Source organism: Mustela putorius, unplaced genomic scaffold (assembly GCF_011764305.1).
Source record: "Mustela putorius furo isolate JIRA1106 unplaced genomic scaffold, ASM1176430v1.1 tig00003913_pilon_pilon_pilon, whole genome shotgun sequence".
Lineage (NCBI taxonomy): Eukaryota > Metazoa > Chordata > Mammalia > Carnivora > Mustelidae > Mustela > Mustela putorius.
In genome coordinates this window covers 9,675,567-9,691,222 of record NW_025422060.1, presented here as the reverse complement: position 1 = coordinate 9,691,222, position 15,656 = coordinate 9,675,567, and the positions used below count along the sequence as shown (strand labels likewise).

At 42.6% G+C, this 15,656-nt stretch overlaps 1 protein-coding gene across 6 annotated transcripts in view; it reads left to right on the top strand.

Annotated features, from left to right (window-relative positions):
- The window catches only part of FAM107B (family with sequence similarity 107 member B), a 75,375-nt gene extending 59,965 nt beyond the window's left edge, over nt 1–15,410 (top strand). For all 6 annotated transcript variants that reach the window (XM_045069172.1, XM_045069171.1, XM_045069175.1 and 3 more), the window contains 3 exons: nt 3,707–3,890; nt 11,499–11,649; nt 12,637–15,410. In XM_045069172.1, coding sequence (XP_044925107.1) covers nt 3,763–3,890; nt 11,499–11,649; nt 12,637–12,753 — 396 coding nt within the window. In that variant the 5' untranslated portion in view covers nt 3,707–3,762 and the 3' untranslated portion in view covers nt 12,754–15,410. The remainder of the gene's footprint in view (nt 1–3,706; nt 3,891–11,498; nt 11,650–12,636) is intronic.
- Nucleotides 15,411–15,656: the final 246 nt, after the last annotated feature.

Genomic DNA, 15,656 nt, shown 5'->3' with positions numbered 1-15,656 from the left:
TGACCGCGCTGGTCATCTGGGAGAAGACGCACTTCCCAGATACTAAATCTGAAGAGAAATCAGGAAAGAAGAGGATGAGGGGGTGGCGGCGTGGAGGGGAGTGGCTGAAGTGAGAGACACTGGAGACCATGACACAAAGGAAAGAGTCACCCAGGGTTTGAGCACTAACTGCCTTCGCCTTCTTACTGTCACCACTTAGATGTCTGTCTGGCGAGTACCTCAAATTCTGTGTGTCCCAGCAGAACTCCTGGTCTCATCTCCTGTCCAGGCAGCTCACCTCATAGCCTCCGTGCCTGGCCAACAGTGCTGACCTTCTCATTGCTCGGGCCAGGAACCTTGGAGTCAGCCTTTCCTTTCCCACCTCATACCCAGTTCTTCAGGAAATCCCAGGGCTTTCCAGTCAAAATCTATCCTGACCGATCTGTCCCCCCACCTGCGCTGCAACTATCCTGGTCTACACCATCTGTCACCCGCATCACAGCAGTAGCTCCCTGCCCAGTTCTTTCCTTGCCTGCTGCTGCTATTCTAAACTGAGTAACTAAGAGTGGTCTTCCAAAAATAGGAGTCAGATCTTGTCACTTCTCTGCTTCAAACCATGAATGGCTTTTCTACTGTCTCCAGAGTCAAGGCCAATGTCCATACAATGGCCCCTACACTGTGGCCACAGTATCCGGGCTTGCTCAGCTGTTCCCCCTCTGTCTTCACCGATCCTTGCCACACTGGTTTTTTTGCTACTTCTCATAGCCATCAGGCACGCTCCTGCCTTGTGGCCTTTGCTCGAACTCTTCCCTCCATCTGGAGTGCTCTTCTTCCACGTATCCGCAGGGCTTACCGCCCCCCCCCCCCTGTAATATTGACCTTAGGAGGCTGTAATCTGTTTTGATATGGTGTCATGGAGATTATCCATGGTTTAGAGCAGAGAAATAGATCCTTTTATGGAATCCTATAGGCTTTCTTGTCTACTGATTAACGAGAATGAAACTGCTATTGGCTTTTAAAGACAACTGGGACTGCACAGAGGTGTGTGTGGCGCATTTCACATTTCCACCAAGAAGCACATTTTTGTGTGGGGCAGCCCGTGAAGGTCAGGCTGGCTGTGATGGGATCACTGATTCGCCATGTGCAAGGTTTGTCATTCTCCATTCAGTGACGGTTGCAGGCATTCTTATTTAAAAGATCAATGCAAGTTGTGTTCAAGGAATATTTGGTGTCATTTGTTATACATGTCTTAAAGTTCTGTAATTTTGAGCTTCAATTAATGCCATTTAACCTAAAATATATAGAGGAAGAATGCATCTATAGTTTTTCTATTTTAGCTGATTTATTTATTCTTTGGGTTTTTAACCTCTTTATTTTTACATTAATCTTCGAAAGACTTTGCTATAAAAATAACAGATTTGGTAGACAGAACATGGGTTTTGAGACAAGAGGACATTCATTTTAGTTTGAGGTTTACCTTACTGGTGATTATTAGAACGGAGAAGTTGTTTAATGTTTGTTTCTCCATTTTATTATCTGCAAAGTGAAAACCCTAGTTCTTCTGCAATCAGGTTGTTGCTAGAATGAGATGTAGTCATGTACTGGCTCTGGGTAGTTGCTGGCTGCCACTTCGAATGTCATTTCCCGTTGGACACAGAAGAGTAGACCAGTGTTTTGGGATCATTTATGGCTCAGGAAAATATCTTTAACGGCTTTGAAAGCAAAGCTCCTGCTTGTAGCTGACTGCCACTGGACCCATTTTTTGTTTGTTTTGAAAATTTTGGTTGAAAACACATCTCTATTCTTTCCACTGTCCACCCTGCACCCCCATGCCCAGAGTCCATGGAAACACACTGTGTGTTCTCTCCTCCCTCTGTCCAGCCCCCATGTGCACACATTTACTTAGATGTTTGCTCAGTGCGTTGATGTCAGGGGCAGAAATAAAGACGGAACTTGTCTTCCGTTGAGCTTATTTCTGGAGGACATCTCCACATTTTCAGTTTAGACCAGATTTGATTGAGTTCAACATTTATTCAGCTTCTACCATGTGCCGGTCACTTTGCTGGACTTGGGGATATGAAACTGTAAAGTAGTAGGTCTAGCTCTTGGAGAGAATAGACAGAAAGCTGTGGTTACTCCGTGTTAGGATGTGTTTCACGACAGGAATACGTGTACACCACTGCTGGGCTATGAAGGCACGGCAGTGATTATTATCTTGATGTCCTTGTGGACAGTGCTGGGTGTGAGCCCACTCACACGTGGGTCTCCCTCCCTACCTTGCCCTGTTCTGTGATCACTGTTCTTTTTAGGGACATAAAACTGGCCAGAGAATTAGTAAGCTTGTTCTCTGGACTTGGAGAGGAAAGCTCAGTGTCAGATACTCTGCCACAGTCAGGCTCTGCATCTCATTTTTGCTTTGGGAAATAGTCATCATACAGGGATAGGGAAGCATAAAATGGCATGTTAATTATCTTGAAATATTGGTCACATTGGTTTTGGGGGCAGGGGAACAGGATGAAGGTCATCTGCAAGAAAAGAGCCTAGGGGGTCTACAGCAGTTGGGTGCCAGCCAGATGGACCTGCGGGCGATTTCCAGCACAATGCTTAGTCAGCTTGCTTCCTCCCAGCTCTGGCCCTCACTGAGTGTGTTCTTCTTTCTGATTAAATATTACATATATTCAAGATGTGCTCACTGTGCTGCATACTGCTCCTTGATAGTTAGTTATAGGGTTGATGCGCTGCTGTCCAGGTGCATCTTTGGTGGGAAGGACACCTGCACTTGAATTATATAATCAACAACTAGAATTGAACATGGGGGAGGGGACCAGAGAGATTGTCATCTGTTTGTTTCACTTTACTGATCTGGAGTCTGGGCCCAGAAAGGCTATGGGACTCTGCTCCGGCACTGCATCGTTTTCTCCTGCTGTGCTCCAGTGACTGCCTGTCCTCCCTGCTAAAATCCTTGTGCGGTTAGGCTCTTGTTACAAGGTATCCGCCCACCCTCCTCCTTCTTTCTTCCCTCCCTGGAACTTCCTTCCTTCTTGACACTGTTCCAGGGCAGCTGGAGAAGGGGTAGGATGAAAGTCTTGCCCTCAGGAGCATGTGCTTTAGGGAGCCAGTAGCAAATAAGCAACATCAGCAGTCAAGATAAAGCAGGGAAGGGCTGGGGGTGGGATTGCAGGTGTAAGCAAGGTGGTGAGAGGTCAGACCTCTCTGAGGAGCGGACGTTTGGAGAGGGAGCTGGGGAGATGTGAGCCGGGTGCTCACGTAAGGGGAGGGAGACTCCAGTCAGAGGCTGCATGAGGAACAGTGCTGTGTGCTCCAGAAGCCTCCCGATGCTGAGGGAGGTCAGGGCGCCGCACACTGCCAGTGCGTATTCATTTGAGGGGGGCAGGGAGCTGGAAGAAGCAGTGAAGGACCTCAGTCTGGTGCCTGAGATGCTTGTAATGGGCTTAAGTTGGTATTTAGACATGGTGGGCCGCACTGTGTGTGACCTGAAGCGCAAGGTGTGAGGAGTAGTGACCAGAGTCTGGTTATGGGACCCCTTTGCTTTAGTTATGGGCTGCCCAGAACAACAAGGCCATTCTTCTCTCTCTCGGACTCTCCCCACAAAGCTTTTCGGTGAAGTAGTGAGGTGGGCCCAGGAGGACTGCATGTCGTTGCGTGCCTCACTGTGCGAGACGTGTCCACAGAAAAGCCTATAGATGTTCTCACCTTTCCATTTCAGACGGCCCATCTGAGGATACTGAATTTAAGGACGCATATCTCATTCCAAGAAACATCATGGCTGAGCCAGACTACATAGAAGATGACAATCCTGAACTAATTAGGCCTCAGAAACTGGTCAATCCTGTCAAAACGTCCCGCAACCATCAGGATCTTCACAGAGAACTTCTCATGAATCAAAAAAGGTACAGTGGTTTCTTGAGCAAAGTCTTCCTTTGGGGACTTTGACTTAAGAGATTTTTTCTTTTCTTGACTGTATTTAAGGCTGCCTTATTCCTTCTGGTATGAGCCAGGCATCCCTCCATGAAGTCCGGTCATGCAGGCACAGCCGCCAACTACCGCTCTTACGCTGTGGGCAGTAGAGCCTGTCCCCTTCTCAAGTGGACACGAATTAATGGAATTTGGTTGGAAGGGCGTCGATTAAGGATGAATGAGAGTATCTTAAGTTGAAAAGAAATACATTCTTTCTTGAATTTGTAAAAAATTTGAATTTTCCTCTTATGTTTGGGGAATTGTGGAAATCCAAGGTAAATACAGCCTGCATTTGTGAGTGGCAGGAAGAAGTCTCTATAACTACTGCAACTTAATAATAATAACAAAAGCCCTCTTTTTTTTTTAAAGTAACATTTACAATTATTACTATGATCATTTTTATTATTTTTTCGGAGGGGAGAAAACATTTACCTTTTTTAATCCTCTTTTTTTTTTTTTTATTTGATTTATTTATTTGACAGGGAGAGACAGAGACACAGCATGAGAAGAAACACAGCAGAAGGAGTGGGAGAGGGAGAAGCAGGCTTTCCGCTGAGCAGGGAGCCTGATGCAGGGCTCAATCCCAGGACCCTAGAATCAACCCAAGCCAAAGGCAGATGCTTAGTGACTAAGCCACCCAGGCACCTTACCTTTTTATCTTCTTTGTAAACTATTTGTTAGCTCCATATGTACCATAAAAACTTTTGGATGTTGGGTTGATGTAGTCTGCTTTTTAAGTGATTTTGGGCAGGGCCAGGTGACTAGGAGAGCTGAGGATACAAAGCTACTTTGATTCATTAGGACACAAAGTTATTTATATTATTTAAAGACCTAGTAAGCTTCCCTTAGAACTATCCCCAGTTCTACAGAATGATCCCCAGTTCTACAGAATGAAACTGTTGATCTGAATTGTGGGACCACAGTTTGGTCATCACCCAACTCCTTACCAAGACCATGTTAGCCCTCATTACACTGAAGGGTAAATAGACCAAGTTAAACAGTAGGTTCATGTTTTTCAAGGGAAGGCCTAATTTTAGAGGTGATGTGGAGGCAGTCCTTCTTCCCCAGTGCACCCCTGCCAGAACTCATAACTCCTGTTGAGGAATTCAGTGTGACTCCACCCTTCCTCCAGGCTAGGAATGTGCCTTCCTCCCTTGTTACCAGCATGCACTAGTATACCATTGGATTCATGCTGCTTAAATTGAATGCAAGTTTGATCCCTTCTGGGTAAGTGCTTAGCTTCTAACTGTCTTTGTCACATAAAAGAAATATAGATTTGGTATTATTGTGACCAAAGCAAAACAGGAACATGTACATTCCTAAACAGGGCCACAGAATTTGGAGGCAGTCTTGGCTGGGAAATGATGCCTGCATTTTGGTAGGAAGATCAAAAGTTTGATATAGGGATGCCTGGGTGGCTCAGTCAGTTAATAAGTATCTCCTTTGGCTCAGGTGTGATCCTAGGGTCCTGGGATCGAGTCCCACATCAGGCTCTTTCCTCAGCAGGGAGCCTGCTTCTCCCTCTGCCTGTCACTCCCCCTGCTTGTGTGCTCATTCTCTCTCGCTCTGACAAATAAATAAGATCTTAAAAAGAAGAAGAAGAAGAAGTTTGATGCACTCCTAAAGAGTAGCAGTCACCACTAACTAGTTTCCTGATTGTCTTTTCATTCATGGACCTCCATTCCCTTATCTGTAAAATGGGAGTAGGGGACATCTCTGAAGGACATTCTAGCTCAAACTGGATTTTGTTATTTGTTTTCCTGTTATATCTGTGAAAAGGCTCCAAGTCCCAATAGAAGCGAAGGTAAAACCAAAATTGGGAGAACAACTGTTCTCTGAATTACAGGCTACAAAAATATATTTGGCACCCTGGGTTATAGCTCTCTAAAACATAAAGGTTTGTATGATTGAATCTGTTGCCAGATTTTCTAGAATAGGCACTCTCTGTGAAAATGGACCCCCTTCTGTCTGATTTTCTCTGGCCCATGATTTCTTTTCTTTATTTGTTACACAGTTGACTCCTTAGTTAGCCCAGCTCAAGTAATTTTAGAGAATGCTCTGTTCCCTTGAGCACTATAGTGTAGAGAGGATATCCTTTGAGGTTAGAGGAAATCATGTAAATCCACATTTGCCATTTAACTTGACCTATCTTTCTGACCTGGGACAAGTTCCCCCTTCCTGAGATATAAAGATGTCTTCATCTATAAAGTGGAAGATAAAGATATCTTTCTTCTAAAACTTAAATAATAACATATATGAATACCTACTAAAATGACTGCTGTATAATAAATGCTTATTAGTCCCATGTTCCACTTTCCATGGAGCATTGTCAGGAAATCCCCATTGCTTTTCCCTCTTTTTCCCTAAAGGGCAAAAGAAGGAAAAGGCAGGAAGAAGGAAGGTTTCAAAAAATCAAATGGATATATCTCATCCTACGTTTTCGGGTCTTTCAAGATAAGGTCTTAATTTGGTACAGTCCTGTCGTTAGAAATACACCTGGTTTGTGAAGTGAAACCTCTCCAACAGTTTTTTTCTTTTATTTGTCTTCCATTAAATATACTTGCTAGGGACTGTGGGGTTTTTATTTCTAAATTTTTGTGCCAAATGACAGGAAGTTTCACATGGATAATATGTTTGGTTAAAGGATAATTGTACTTGATTACTGGTTTGTATCGTAACAAAAGTCTGCTTGCTTTTCTACAATTTGTAAAGGGCCTTCTCTATTTTATCTTATCCAGTGATCTTTCCAGTAACCCAGTGTGTGTTATCTCGGGTCACCCTTATTTGACATGGTAAATAAGAGAAAACTCAGAGAATAAACATAAAATGAAAGGTAGTTCATACAGGTAAGTCAAGTAGAGTAATAATATTGGTCAGAAAAAAAGAAGAGAAGAGAAAAGCGAGGGAGACAGCAGTGAGATCCACACGGCGCGAGTGTTCTGTGGAGCCCTGTACCTTTGCTCTTCAGAGACACAAATTTGGCTCAAAGCCCTGGAGCAGTTGTTTCACAGAACTTTTGAGGTTACATTTTATTATTATTTTTTTTAATTATGTTCAATTAGCCAACATATAATACATCATTAGTTTTTGACGTAGTGTTTAATGATTCGTTAGTTGCATATAACACCCAGCGCTCATCACCACATGTGCCCTTCCCCCACCCCCTGTTACTCCCCGCCCCCATCCTTCTGTAACCCTCAGTTTGGTTCCGGACTCCAGAGTCTCTCATGATTTGTCTCCCTCTCTGATTTCTTCCCATTCAGTTTTCCCTCCCTGTGCTATTTTAGAGATCATAAGATAAAAGCAGTCACTGGTTAGTTTCAGATTAAAAGTCTTTACATTTTGAGCTGGTTGCAGTCTGCCATTAGGTCTGATTATGAGGACCCTTGGTCAGGTTCTTCGGTTCTGTAGGTGTTCCCAGTGACATTATTTTAAGAGGCATTATTTCAAGATGAGCATTCAGGAAGTCTTAAAAATATAGGGGTATTCCTATATAACTTACAGGGATTCCGTCTTCTCTACAATGAGTACTTTTGGCCACACCTAGAGAATACCCAGTCACTTAAACACATCCCTAAAATTGGTTCTTTGGCTTGTATCCTCCAGTCAGTGGTTTCTACTTCCCTGTGTTTTTAGTCCATCTTCATCTTACATGCTTTGCTAAACATAGAGTTCCTCAGTAGATACTTGCTGCTGTATCAGGTGGGGAAAAAACACGGGAAACTGAGTTAGAAGTCTTTGCATTTAGAATGCCTGCAGGTAGAAATGGCTCAAAGCAAAAATGTAGATAAGACAGGCCGTAGCAGAGGATTCCAAGATTAAAGGTGAAGGGCTTGAAATCCAAAACAACCCTCCCTCTCCATCCTAAATAAAAAATTGGGCCAGGAGATGTTTGGCTGTGTGGGTAGGGGAGCTGTTCTGTTAGGGTCTGAGCCAGCCCTTGCCTCTGGCTCCACTTGCTCCCAGGTGAGGAGGGAATTTCCCCTTTAGGGGCTTTATGCCTCTGGGGTAGAGGTGGAGTGAGTGTAGACCCTTCCAGTCTGCCCCTGGATGTACTCAGTGGTTTATGTGAAATATAAAACACAACTTTAAAAGTTGTCTGTACATTTCATCACTGATGGTGGAAATATAAATTGTTGCAGCCTTTTTTGGAGGGCAGTTTGGCAATACCCATCAAAATATAAAATGTGTAGAAGCTTAGCCAGTGGTTCTACGTCTGTGAATCTGTGAATCTGGCCAACAGAAATATTTACATAAGAGTGTAAGTGTACATGTATACGGAAGCTCATTGCCTCATTGTTTTTAACAGGGAACAATGGGAAACAACCTAAATGTCTGTCAGGGAAGTGGGAAAATTTGGGGACCTCTGTACTGTGAGGTCTTGGGCAGATGTTGGGAAGAATGAGGACATGATCTGCAAGGCTGTAGAAAGTATGGAAGAGCGCAGACCAGACTCTCAGTTATCTCTGGGTGTGGGAATGGGAACCATCATGGGGCCAGGGCCTCTACCTTGTACAATTCTGACCACACAGAATACAAGGTAAGTGGTGCTCCCAAGATTTGTTTAACAGGAGGAGTTTGGGTGTGCTTTTACTTTTTATTTTACATGTATATATTACCTAACCCATTATTTTGTAAAGAACACATATTAATTTTTTTTAATTAATTTATTTTAGAGATGGGGGAGGGGCAAGGGAGAAGGAAAGAGAAACTTAAATGGACTCCATGCTGAGTGGGGATCCTGACATGGGACTCGATCCCACAACCCTGAGATCACAATCTGAGCCAAAGCTGAGAGTAAGATGCTAGATCTACTGCACCACTCAGGTGCCCCTAGGGCATGTATTCTAAAAAATTGTCTTGGCCTTCTGTCACATCACAGCCACAGGAAGCAGACTCAGAAGTAACTGTTGGTGTTGAGCAGTTCAAAGCCACCAGGACTTGAGTACCTATCAGTCATAAAGGAATTGCAAGTACTTGTTAATTATATGTCACAATTAATTAAAGCAAATCAACTATTAACCGTGCACAGAATGACACTGTAGTCTTTAGGAGATTTAGAGAGGCTCGTTTCTGTCTTTGGACACTCTCTGTAATCTGGTCCAGTTTTTGACTCAGAATCGTATGGGCAGTGCTTGACTTTTTCCATTCAGCACAGAAAGTGAAGTGTGATCCGCTGTGATAAAATATTAACTAAATTTGTATGACTTTTTGACTGCTGTAAGTGCAGAGCATTTATCAGATAAGCACCATTTTCCTGAGCCTTCTGTGACTAAGTATTTTATCTTACTGCCACCATTGTGTGAAATCTTTGACTAGAAAATGAATACTGGATATTACTTAAACCCATTCATAGGCTGCAACAGAATGTCAGCTTAGTGTTCATACATCAAAGTTTGTTCAACAGCCTTTGCATAATCCGGGAGAATTTAATAACCGTTGAGGTTAATTTTGTCAGTGAAATAAAGGGAAAGGAAAATGTTTGAAATTTAAATGAATGCAGATAGCTAAATTCTTAATCCTCAAATTTAAATCCCTTAATTCTGTCTGTTGTATCATACTGAGGCATTTTAATAATCATGAAACTAAGCAGGTCTTCACTCAGATTATTTACAAACAAATTTTCCTATATTTGTTGTGAGCAAAGTACCATAAGCAGTTTTTATTGCACGTAATATTTAATTTCCAGAATCGTCTGTCCATACTTCTGTCGACATCATAAGATCTTAGTAACTGCAAAACAAACTGTAAATAAATTATAAAAGTTACACATGTCTTTTGCCTCCTTTTTTGGAATGAATTTTAGTATTTTTCTCCTTTTTTATCAAAAGTTCTGCTTTTGTATAAAATTGGGAAAGTGGAGACATGGTATGTTATTTTGACTATCCTTTATCTGTAGCGATGGAATATACTGATCTTTAGTCTGTAAACCACAACTCTGAAAAACTGGTGATTTAGATAGAAGAGATGCCAAATTTCTAAAAATTATAGTTAGATAAATGAAGAAGTGTGAAATTGAGAATTCATTCACAGATATGATAGTGTGAGCTCGAAAGAACATTGAGATGAGTGTGTTGCTGAGAGCATACACCTCGGAAATTGTTAGATTTAATGGTTACTCAGATGACTCCTAGATGCTGAGACACATTGGTTGATTGACATAGTTTAGAGAACAACCATTCAGGTAGACATTCCTGATTTACAGACTAGCAGTCACCATCAGCAGGACCAGAAGGTACATGGGAGAGTGCCTGGACCCATCTCAGTTCAGTGGATTCATCAGGGCCCCTCTTGCTGCCCAGAAAAGCCTGAGTCCCTGTTGGGTCAAGTGTGCACGTGCGTGGATGCATGCGAGTGACTACGCACACTGTCACTTAAGCCCTGTGCTGTCGGAAACTGACAGTGTTCTTCCTGTTTTGTGGTTTCATTTTTATTTTAAAGGCTGTTAGTAAATGTTAATATCAAGTTGAGATGACTTAGAGCTAGTGGAGACTTGCTACAGAGAAAGGAAAGATAGGAGCCAGCACCTTGAAAGCCTGGATGGAGAAGTCTTGAGGAAGTGGTAGAAAACTAGAGACAAGGAGTGTCCTGCCTAACATTCCATCTAGACATTCCAAAAGATATTTCATCTAAGGAGATGCCCTTGAATTACCCCAGAGATTCTGGGTGGAGGGTTGCTAGTGAATGGTCTAAGTTTGGGTTTTGTTTCTGCCCATCTGAAGAGATGGCAGCCTTATTTCTCTGTCAGAAATGTAGACCTTCCCTGCAGCCTGATGTCCGTCCATTATCAGTAGTAAACTACACATCAAAGTGGTCTGCAAGGAGCACTGGGAGTCTTGGGAGCAGAGATCCCCGTGGCAATGTGCCCCCGGGAGCTGACGACATCTCAGATGTACCTGCACATATTCAAGAGCTCTCTGACAAATCCGAGAATTTTGGAAGGGGAGTCCAGGGCCATTTTGCTATTTAAATTTCTGTGCTAGCCTGTCTCTGGCTACTTTCAGTACATGGGATCGGGGGCTCCATCTTGGGAAGCCTCCCCTAAAACTTCATGTGGAGGCACTTCATATTCTGGGCATCTCCATCATCACCATCTCCACCATCTCTGGCCTCTCCATCTCCGCCATCTTCTCCATCTCCATCATCATCATGAGGGATCATAACCCCCACTGAATGAGCATGCTGTTCCAGCCTTCCCCATCCCAAACCATTCTCACTAACCTTTGCATAGGCTAGTATCTGGCACAGAGTAGGTGCTCAATAGATTTTTATTGAATGAGTGGATTATGCTTACTCTTGGAAGTTGTTCTTGCCCTTTCTTTCATGCTCATGAATTTCTGGTACTACCAGTGTTGACTAACTGGTAGTAGGCATCACAGTAATGCTAATTCAGTAGACTCGTTTTCTGTGGCTGATACCTTAAACTAAATTTCTGTTTATGAAGGATGTGTCCATTGGATTAAAACTTTGTTTTCTTCTCTTTTCTTTTTTTTAGATTAAGACTTTCTAATTTTGTTTTTTCTTTCTTTCTTTTTTTGCAGGGGTCTTGCCCCTCAAAACAAGCCAGAATTGCAGAAAGTAATGGAAAAGAGAAAACGAGATCAAGTAATAAAGCAGAAAGAAGAAGAAGCACAAAAGAAGAAATCTGACTTGGAAATAGAGCTATTAAAACGGCAACAGAAGCTGGAGCAGGTAAGAGTGATGGGGATGAAAAGTTGTTTTTTTCCTTTATTGAGATAATTCTGACATTTAGTATTGTGTAACTTTAAGACACATAGTGTGTTGACTTGGTACATTTTTACGGAGGTATGTTTAGCACTTCTGTCACATCGCAGAGCTGCATTTCTCCTGGTGCTGGGAACAGTGAAGATCTAGTTACTCAGCAAGTTGGATGTCCATAGTAGTCTTGTTGACTGTAATCACTGTTCTGTGTGTTGGGTCTCCAGGACTTCCGCATCTACCGGCTGCAAGTACATACCCTTAAGCAGCATCTCTCCCACCTCCCCAGCCCCTGGGAGCCACCATTTTACTCTCTGCTTTTATAATTTTGGGGTTTTTTTAGATTCCACGTATGAGAGAGATCATGCAGTATTTGTCTTTCTCTGTTTGACTCACCTCCAAAGTTATCTTTTCTGTTCTGAGAAATAAGGCCGTTGGAACAAGCAGAATTTGCCAGACCTATTAGATGTAAATGTTTATTGCACAAAAGGAAAATATGAGACAGAATGTCAGCAAATGGGCTAACATACATTCAAAGTAAAGACAAGGATTCTACTGAGGACTTAGAAGAGATTCAGGAGGCAAAAGCCCAAACTGGGGAATATCCCTGAACTCCTAGCAGAGTGTCGGGAGCGCAAGCAATTGAGTGAAATTCAACTTCACCGAAACTGTGCGCAGAGCCGACTGTACCCTGGTCTCAGGAGCTTGTTTGCTTAGCTTTGATTTCGGGTTCTCGTTGTCTCTGGTATTGCTGGTGGTACCAACCAGGGGATTGCTGCTCCCACACAGGATGAGCCCAGGGCCCGTGTGCAGATGAGCGTATATCCACGTAAGATGGAGACCAGGAGAGAATGTCTTCCACTGGGAAACAGAAGGTGTTAGGGACTTTGGAAAGTGAAGGAATGTTTTGGAAAGGCTCTTAGTATGTAAATAATTTTCCTATTTCTGAATTTCATTTAGCTTGAACTTGAGAAGCAGAAATTACAAGAAGAACAAGAAAATGCCCCAGAGTTTGTGAAGGTTAAAGGCAATCTCAGGAGAACAGGCCAAGAAGTGGCCCAAGTGCAGGAGTCGTAGGCCCCAGCGACGGAGACGGCGCGCCTGGGCCATCACGCGGGGAAGCTGTGAGCACGCGCCTCCTCAACACTTAATCTCAGGGCCGAAGCCCCTGGCGAGAAGCCCAGCCAGCAGAGAACTGTTACTTTAAGAAGGATTTGGTTTTGGTTTTCCTACAATCTGGGTGGATAAATGATCTGTGACCGTTGCGATTCCTATTCGCCAAACGAAGGATGTTGACCAGCACTTAAGTTGGGATAAGTGAACCTGTGTTCAAAGACTTAAACAAAAACAAAAACCCCACAACAGCAAAAAAGAAAGAGGACACTGGAATAAATTCTAGAAAGTTGCACTACTTGGTTTTTCCTTCTAATCCAAGTTTAATGGGGGCATAGAGCCTTTTTTCTTCTAAAACCTAAAGAAAATGTGTTTTGTTTTTTCCTTTAGTTTTCTGTTAGATAATTTAGATCAGATAGGACAGTATTTGACCTGTTACACCCAACATGTCTAAAGTCCCTTTTGAGACTCCAGAGCTGTCCCATTTCGTTACACTTGGACCTGTGTTATACTGAGACCCGAGAGTATTAATATTGAGCACAGCTTTTACCCTCGTTGACATTCAGATTCAGAAATAGGTTGAGAAGGTTAAAAATATGGGAAAAAAATCATAAAAATATGGGAACAAATACATATAAAAGATACAGAAAAACACATAAATGTTCATCTTGATCTTATTTTAATTCCTTTGCATTCTCTGATACTAGAATGTTCCATGATGACATTCCAGTTTGGAGAAGGAACATCACATAAATCCACCTATTGCTTTGATAACTGTTAGAATTCTGTTTCGTTTTGTTTTGTTTCGCTTTTGAATTTCTTGCTGAGCTAGTCCTTGTATATGAAACAGTCTCCCAGTTCGTTGGAGAAGAAAAACTAGTCCATATTGCCCAACTTCAGTGTCAAAAGTAGAGGGTACAAATCTTTGAGAGCACTGTGAGGGGCGCTCCCACTGGGAGCTGGGCGAGGAGGAGTTCTTTGGGTATTCTAATGTGAAACAAATGTAGGTTGGTCTCTAGGAGGCCTAGGTGGAAGGTTGGTAGCATTTGTACATTTTGAGTATCATTAAATCCAAGTTTTGAAAATTTCAGATTAAAGATCACATATTGCTTTGCCTTTTTTTTTTTTTTTTCTTGTGAAGAAAGATTGTTCCACTGTCCTGTTGGCGGTGATGACTACTGTCCTGCCTCTCAGGAAGCACTGAGGTGAGGGGAGAGGCTGTCCAGCTTCTGCATGCTAGCCAGCTTGCTACTCCAAGTGAAGTCCCGGGCGAGCAGCAAAATCCTGACGCAAAATGCATTTTATTACTGCTGGTATGGGCAGGGGTATATTCTATTTGGGGTGATCTGGAGGAATTTATATGGATTGTAACATCCATTGAGATGATCCAGCCAATCATTTCTATAGTGAAGAGTCATCTTAAACTTCTTTTAAAACTGGATCCCAAGCTTTTAATCCTAATAAGCATAGTAGAAATTAGCTTTCTGTGGGAATGCTTTAGTTTTCATAGCTGACAGGTTCATATTCAACCCTCTTGTGAACAAGATAAAGGTAACCACGATGACAATGTACAGCTAGTCAGAGGACATGTCGGTTACACCTGAAGCGGGTGATTTCTTGTCAGCAAGTATTAATGAAAAACATGAGATGCTTAAGATAAAATATTGCTCTCTAATAGTTTGCTTTCGGAGGATGGAGTGGTAACTGTTTTTTTTCCATCCCTCTAAGCTTTAAGAGAAGAAAGTATGCTAAATGATCATCTTCAAAGTACCTTTCTGATCACACGTTGATTGGAGTGCTTTCTTTGTGTATTTGGGCTGATGATGAGATTTGCAAAATGAAGATTCAGGACTGGCTCATAGCTTTTCACCTAACTGGATGTTGGATCTTAAGTCCTGTGCCCTTAAAGCAGTTCTGCCACTTGATAAAATTCTCAAGGGCCCTGAGCGGCCCCGTTAGCAGGACCGATTCTCTTCCTAGAACTTACCCAGAATTCATTCCTCACTGGGAAGAAGAATTACAAAAACATGTCCCTCCCAGTCTCGCTCACCAGTCTGCACACTGACGTGTGGTGAATAGTACAAAGTCTGGCCAAAAGACTTGTAAATAGTGTGAAGTGATGTCTATGACCAAACAGTGGGATGTACAGGTGAGAAGCTCTCTGAAGTTGTCAGATCAGCTAGGCTCACAAGCCTGAGTTTCAGAGCGTGCCCGTCTCTCCTCCACGCATTCATACTGGACAGTCCAAACTCCTAGGACTCGTGAACATACAAGCAGTTTTGTGCTTTGAGCCACTTTTTGACCAAAATGGCTCCATTTTTCCACTCCATGGTTTTCTTAAACTAGTTCGGTGTTTTCTAGTCTCCTGGTAGTAAAGTAGTGTTGCTTTCTAAGCTACAACAAACAGTTGACTTTATTCTTCTACTCTGAAAAATCTTGACTTGTTTGAGTGTATATAATATATATAAAGGGAGCCTTAATGGATTTGTTTTCATAATTTAATATTTTTTGTATTTGCTCTTGTACAATTGTTTTTAATGGAAAGTATTACAGAATTGAGGGTGGAATTCTTAGAACCAAAGTTATTCTTAATAAAAATCACCACATGCTTGGACCATGAAGCTGTGTTTGTCTCTTCTGTTGGAGATGGATGTCTGGCACTGAGGGTGGGGGTGCTGCATTCAGCCCAAGGGGTGGAAGGGGGTTTTAGGTCTCTCTTTGGTGACTGTCATCTTGAGAGCGCTCTCCCTCCTGCCCCAAATCAGTTATGTCCTCTGGAGCCTTTTGTCAGTCAGGCTGACAGTTCACTGTGTCGAACAAATTCATGCTAAGGGATCATGCTACTTTTTGTATAAAACTTATATTAG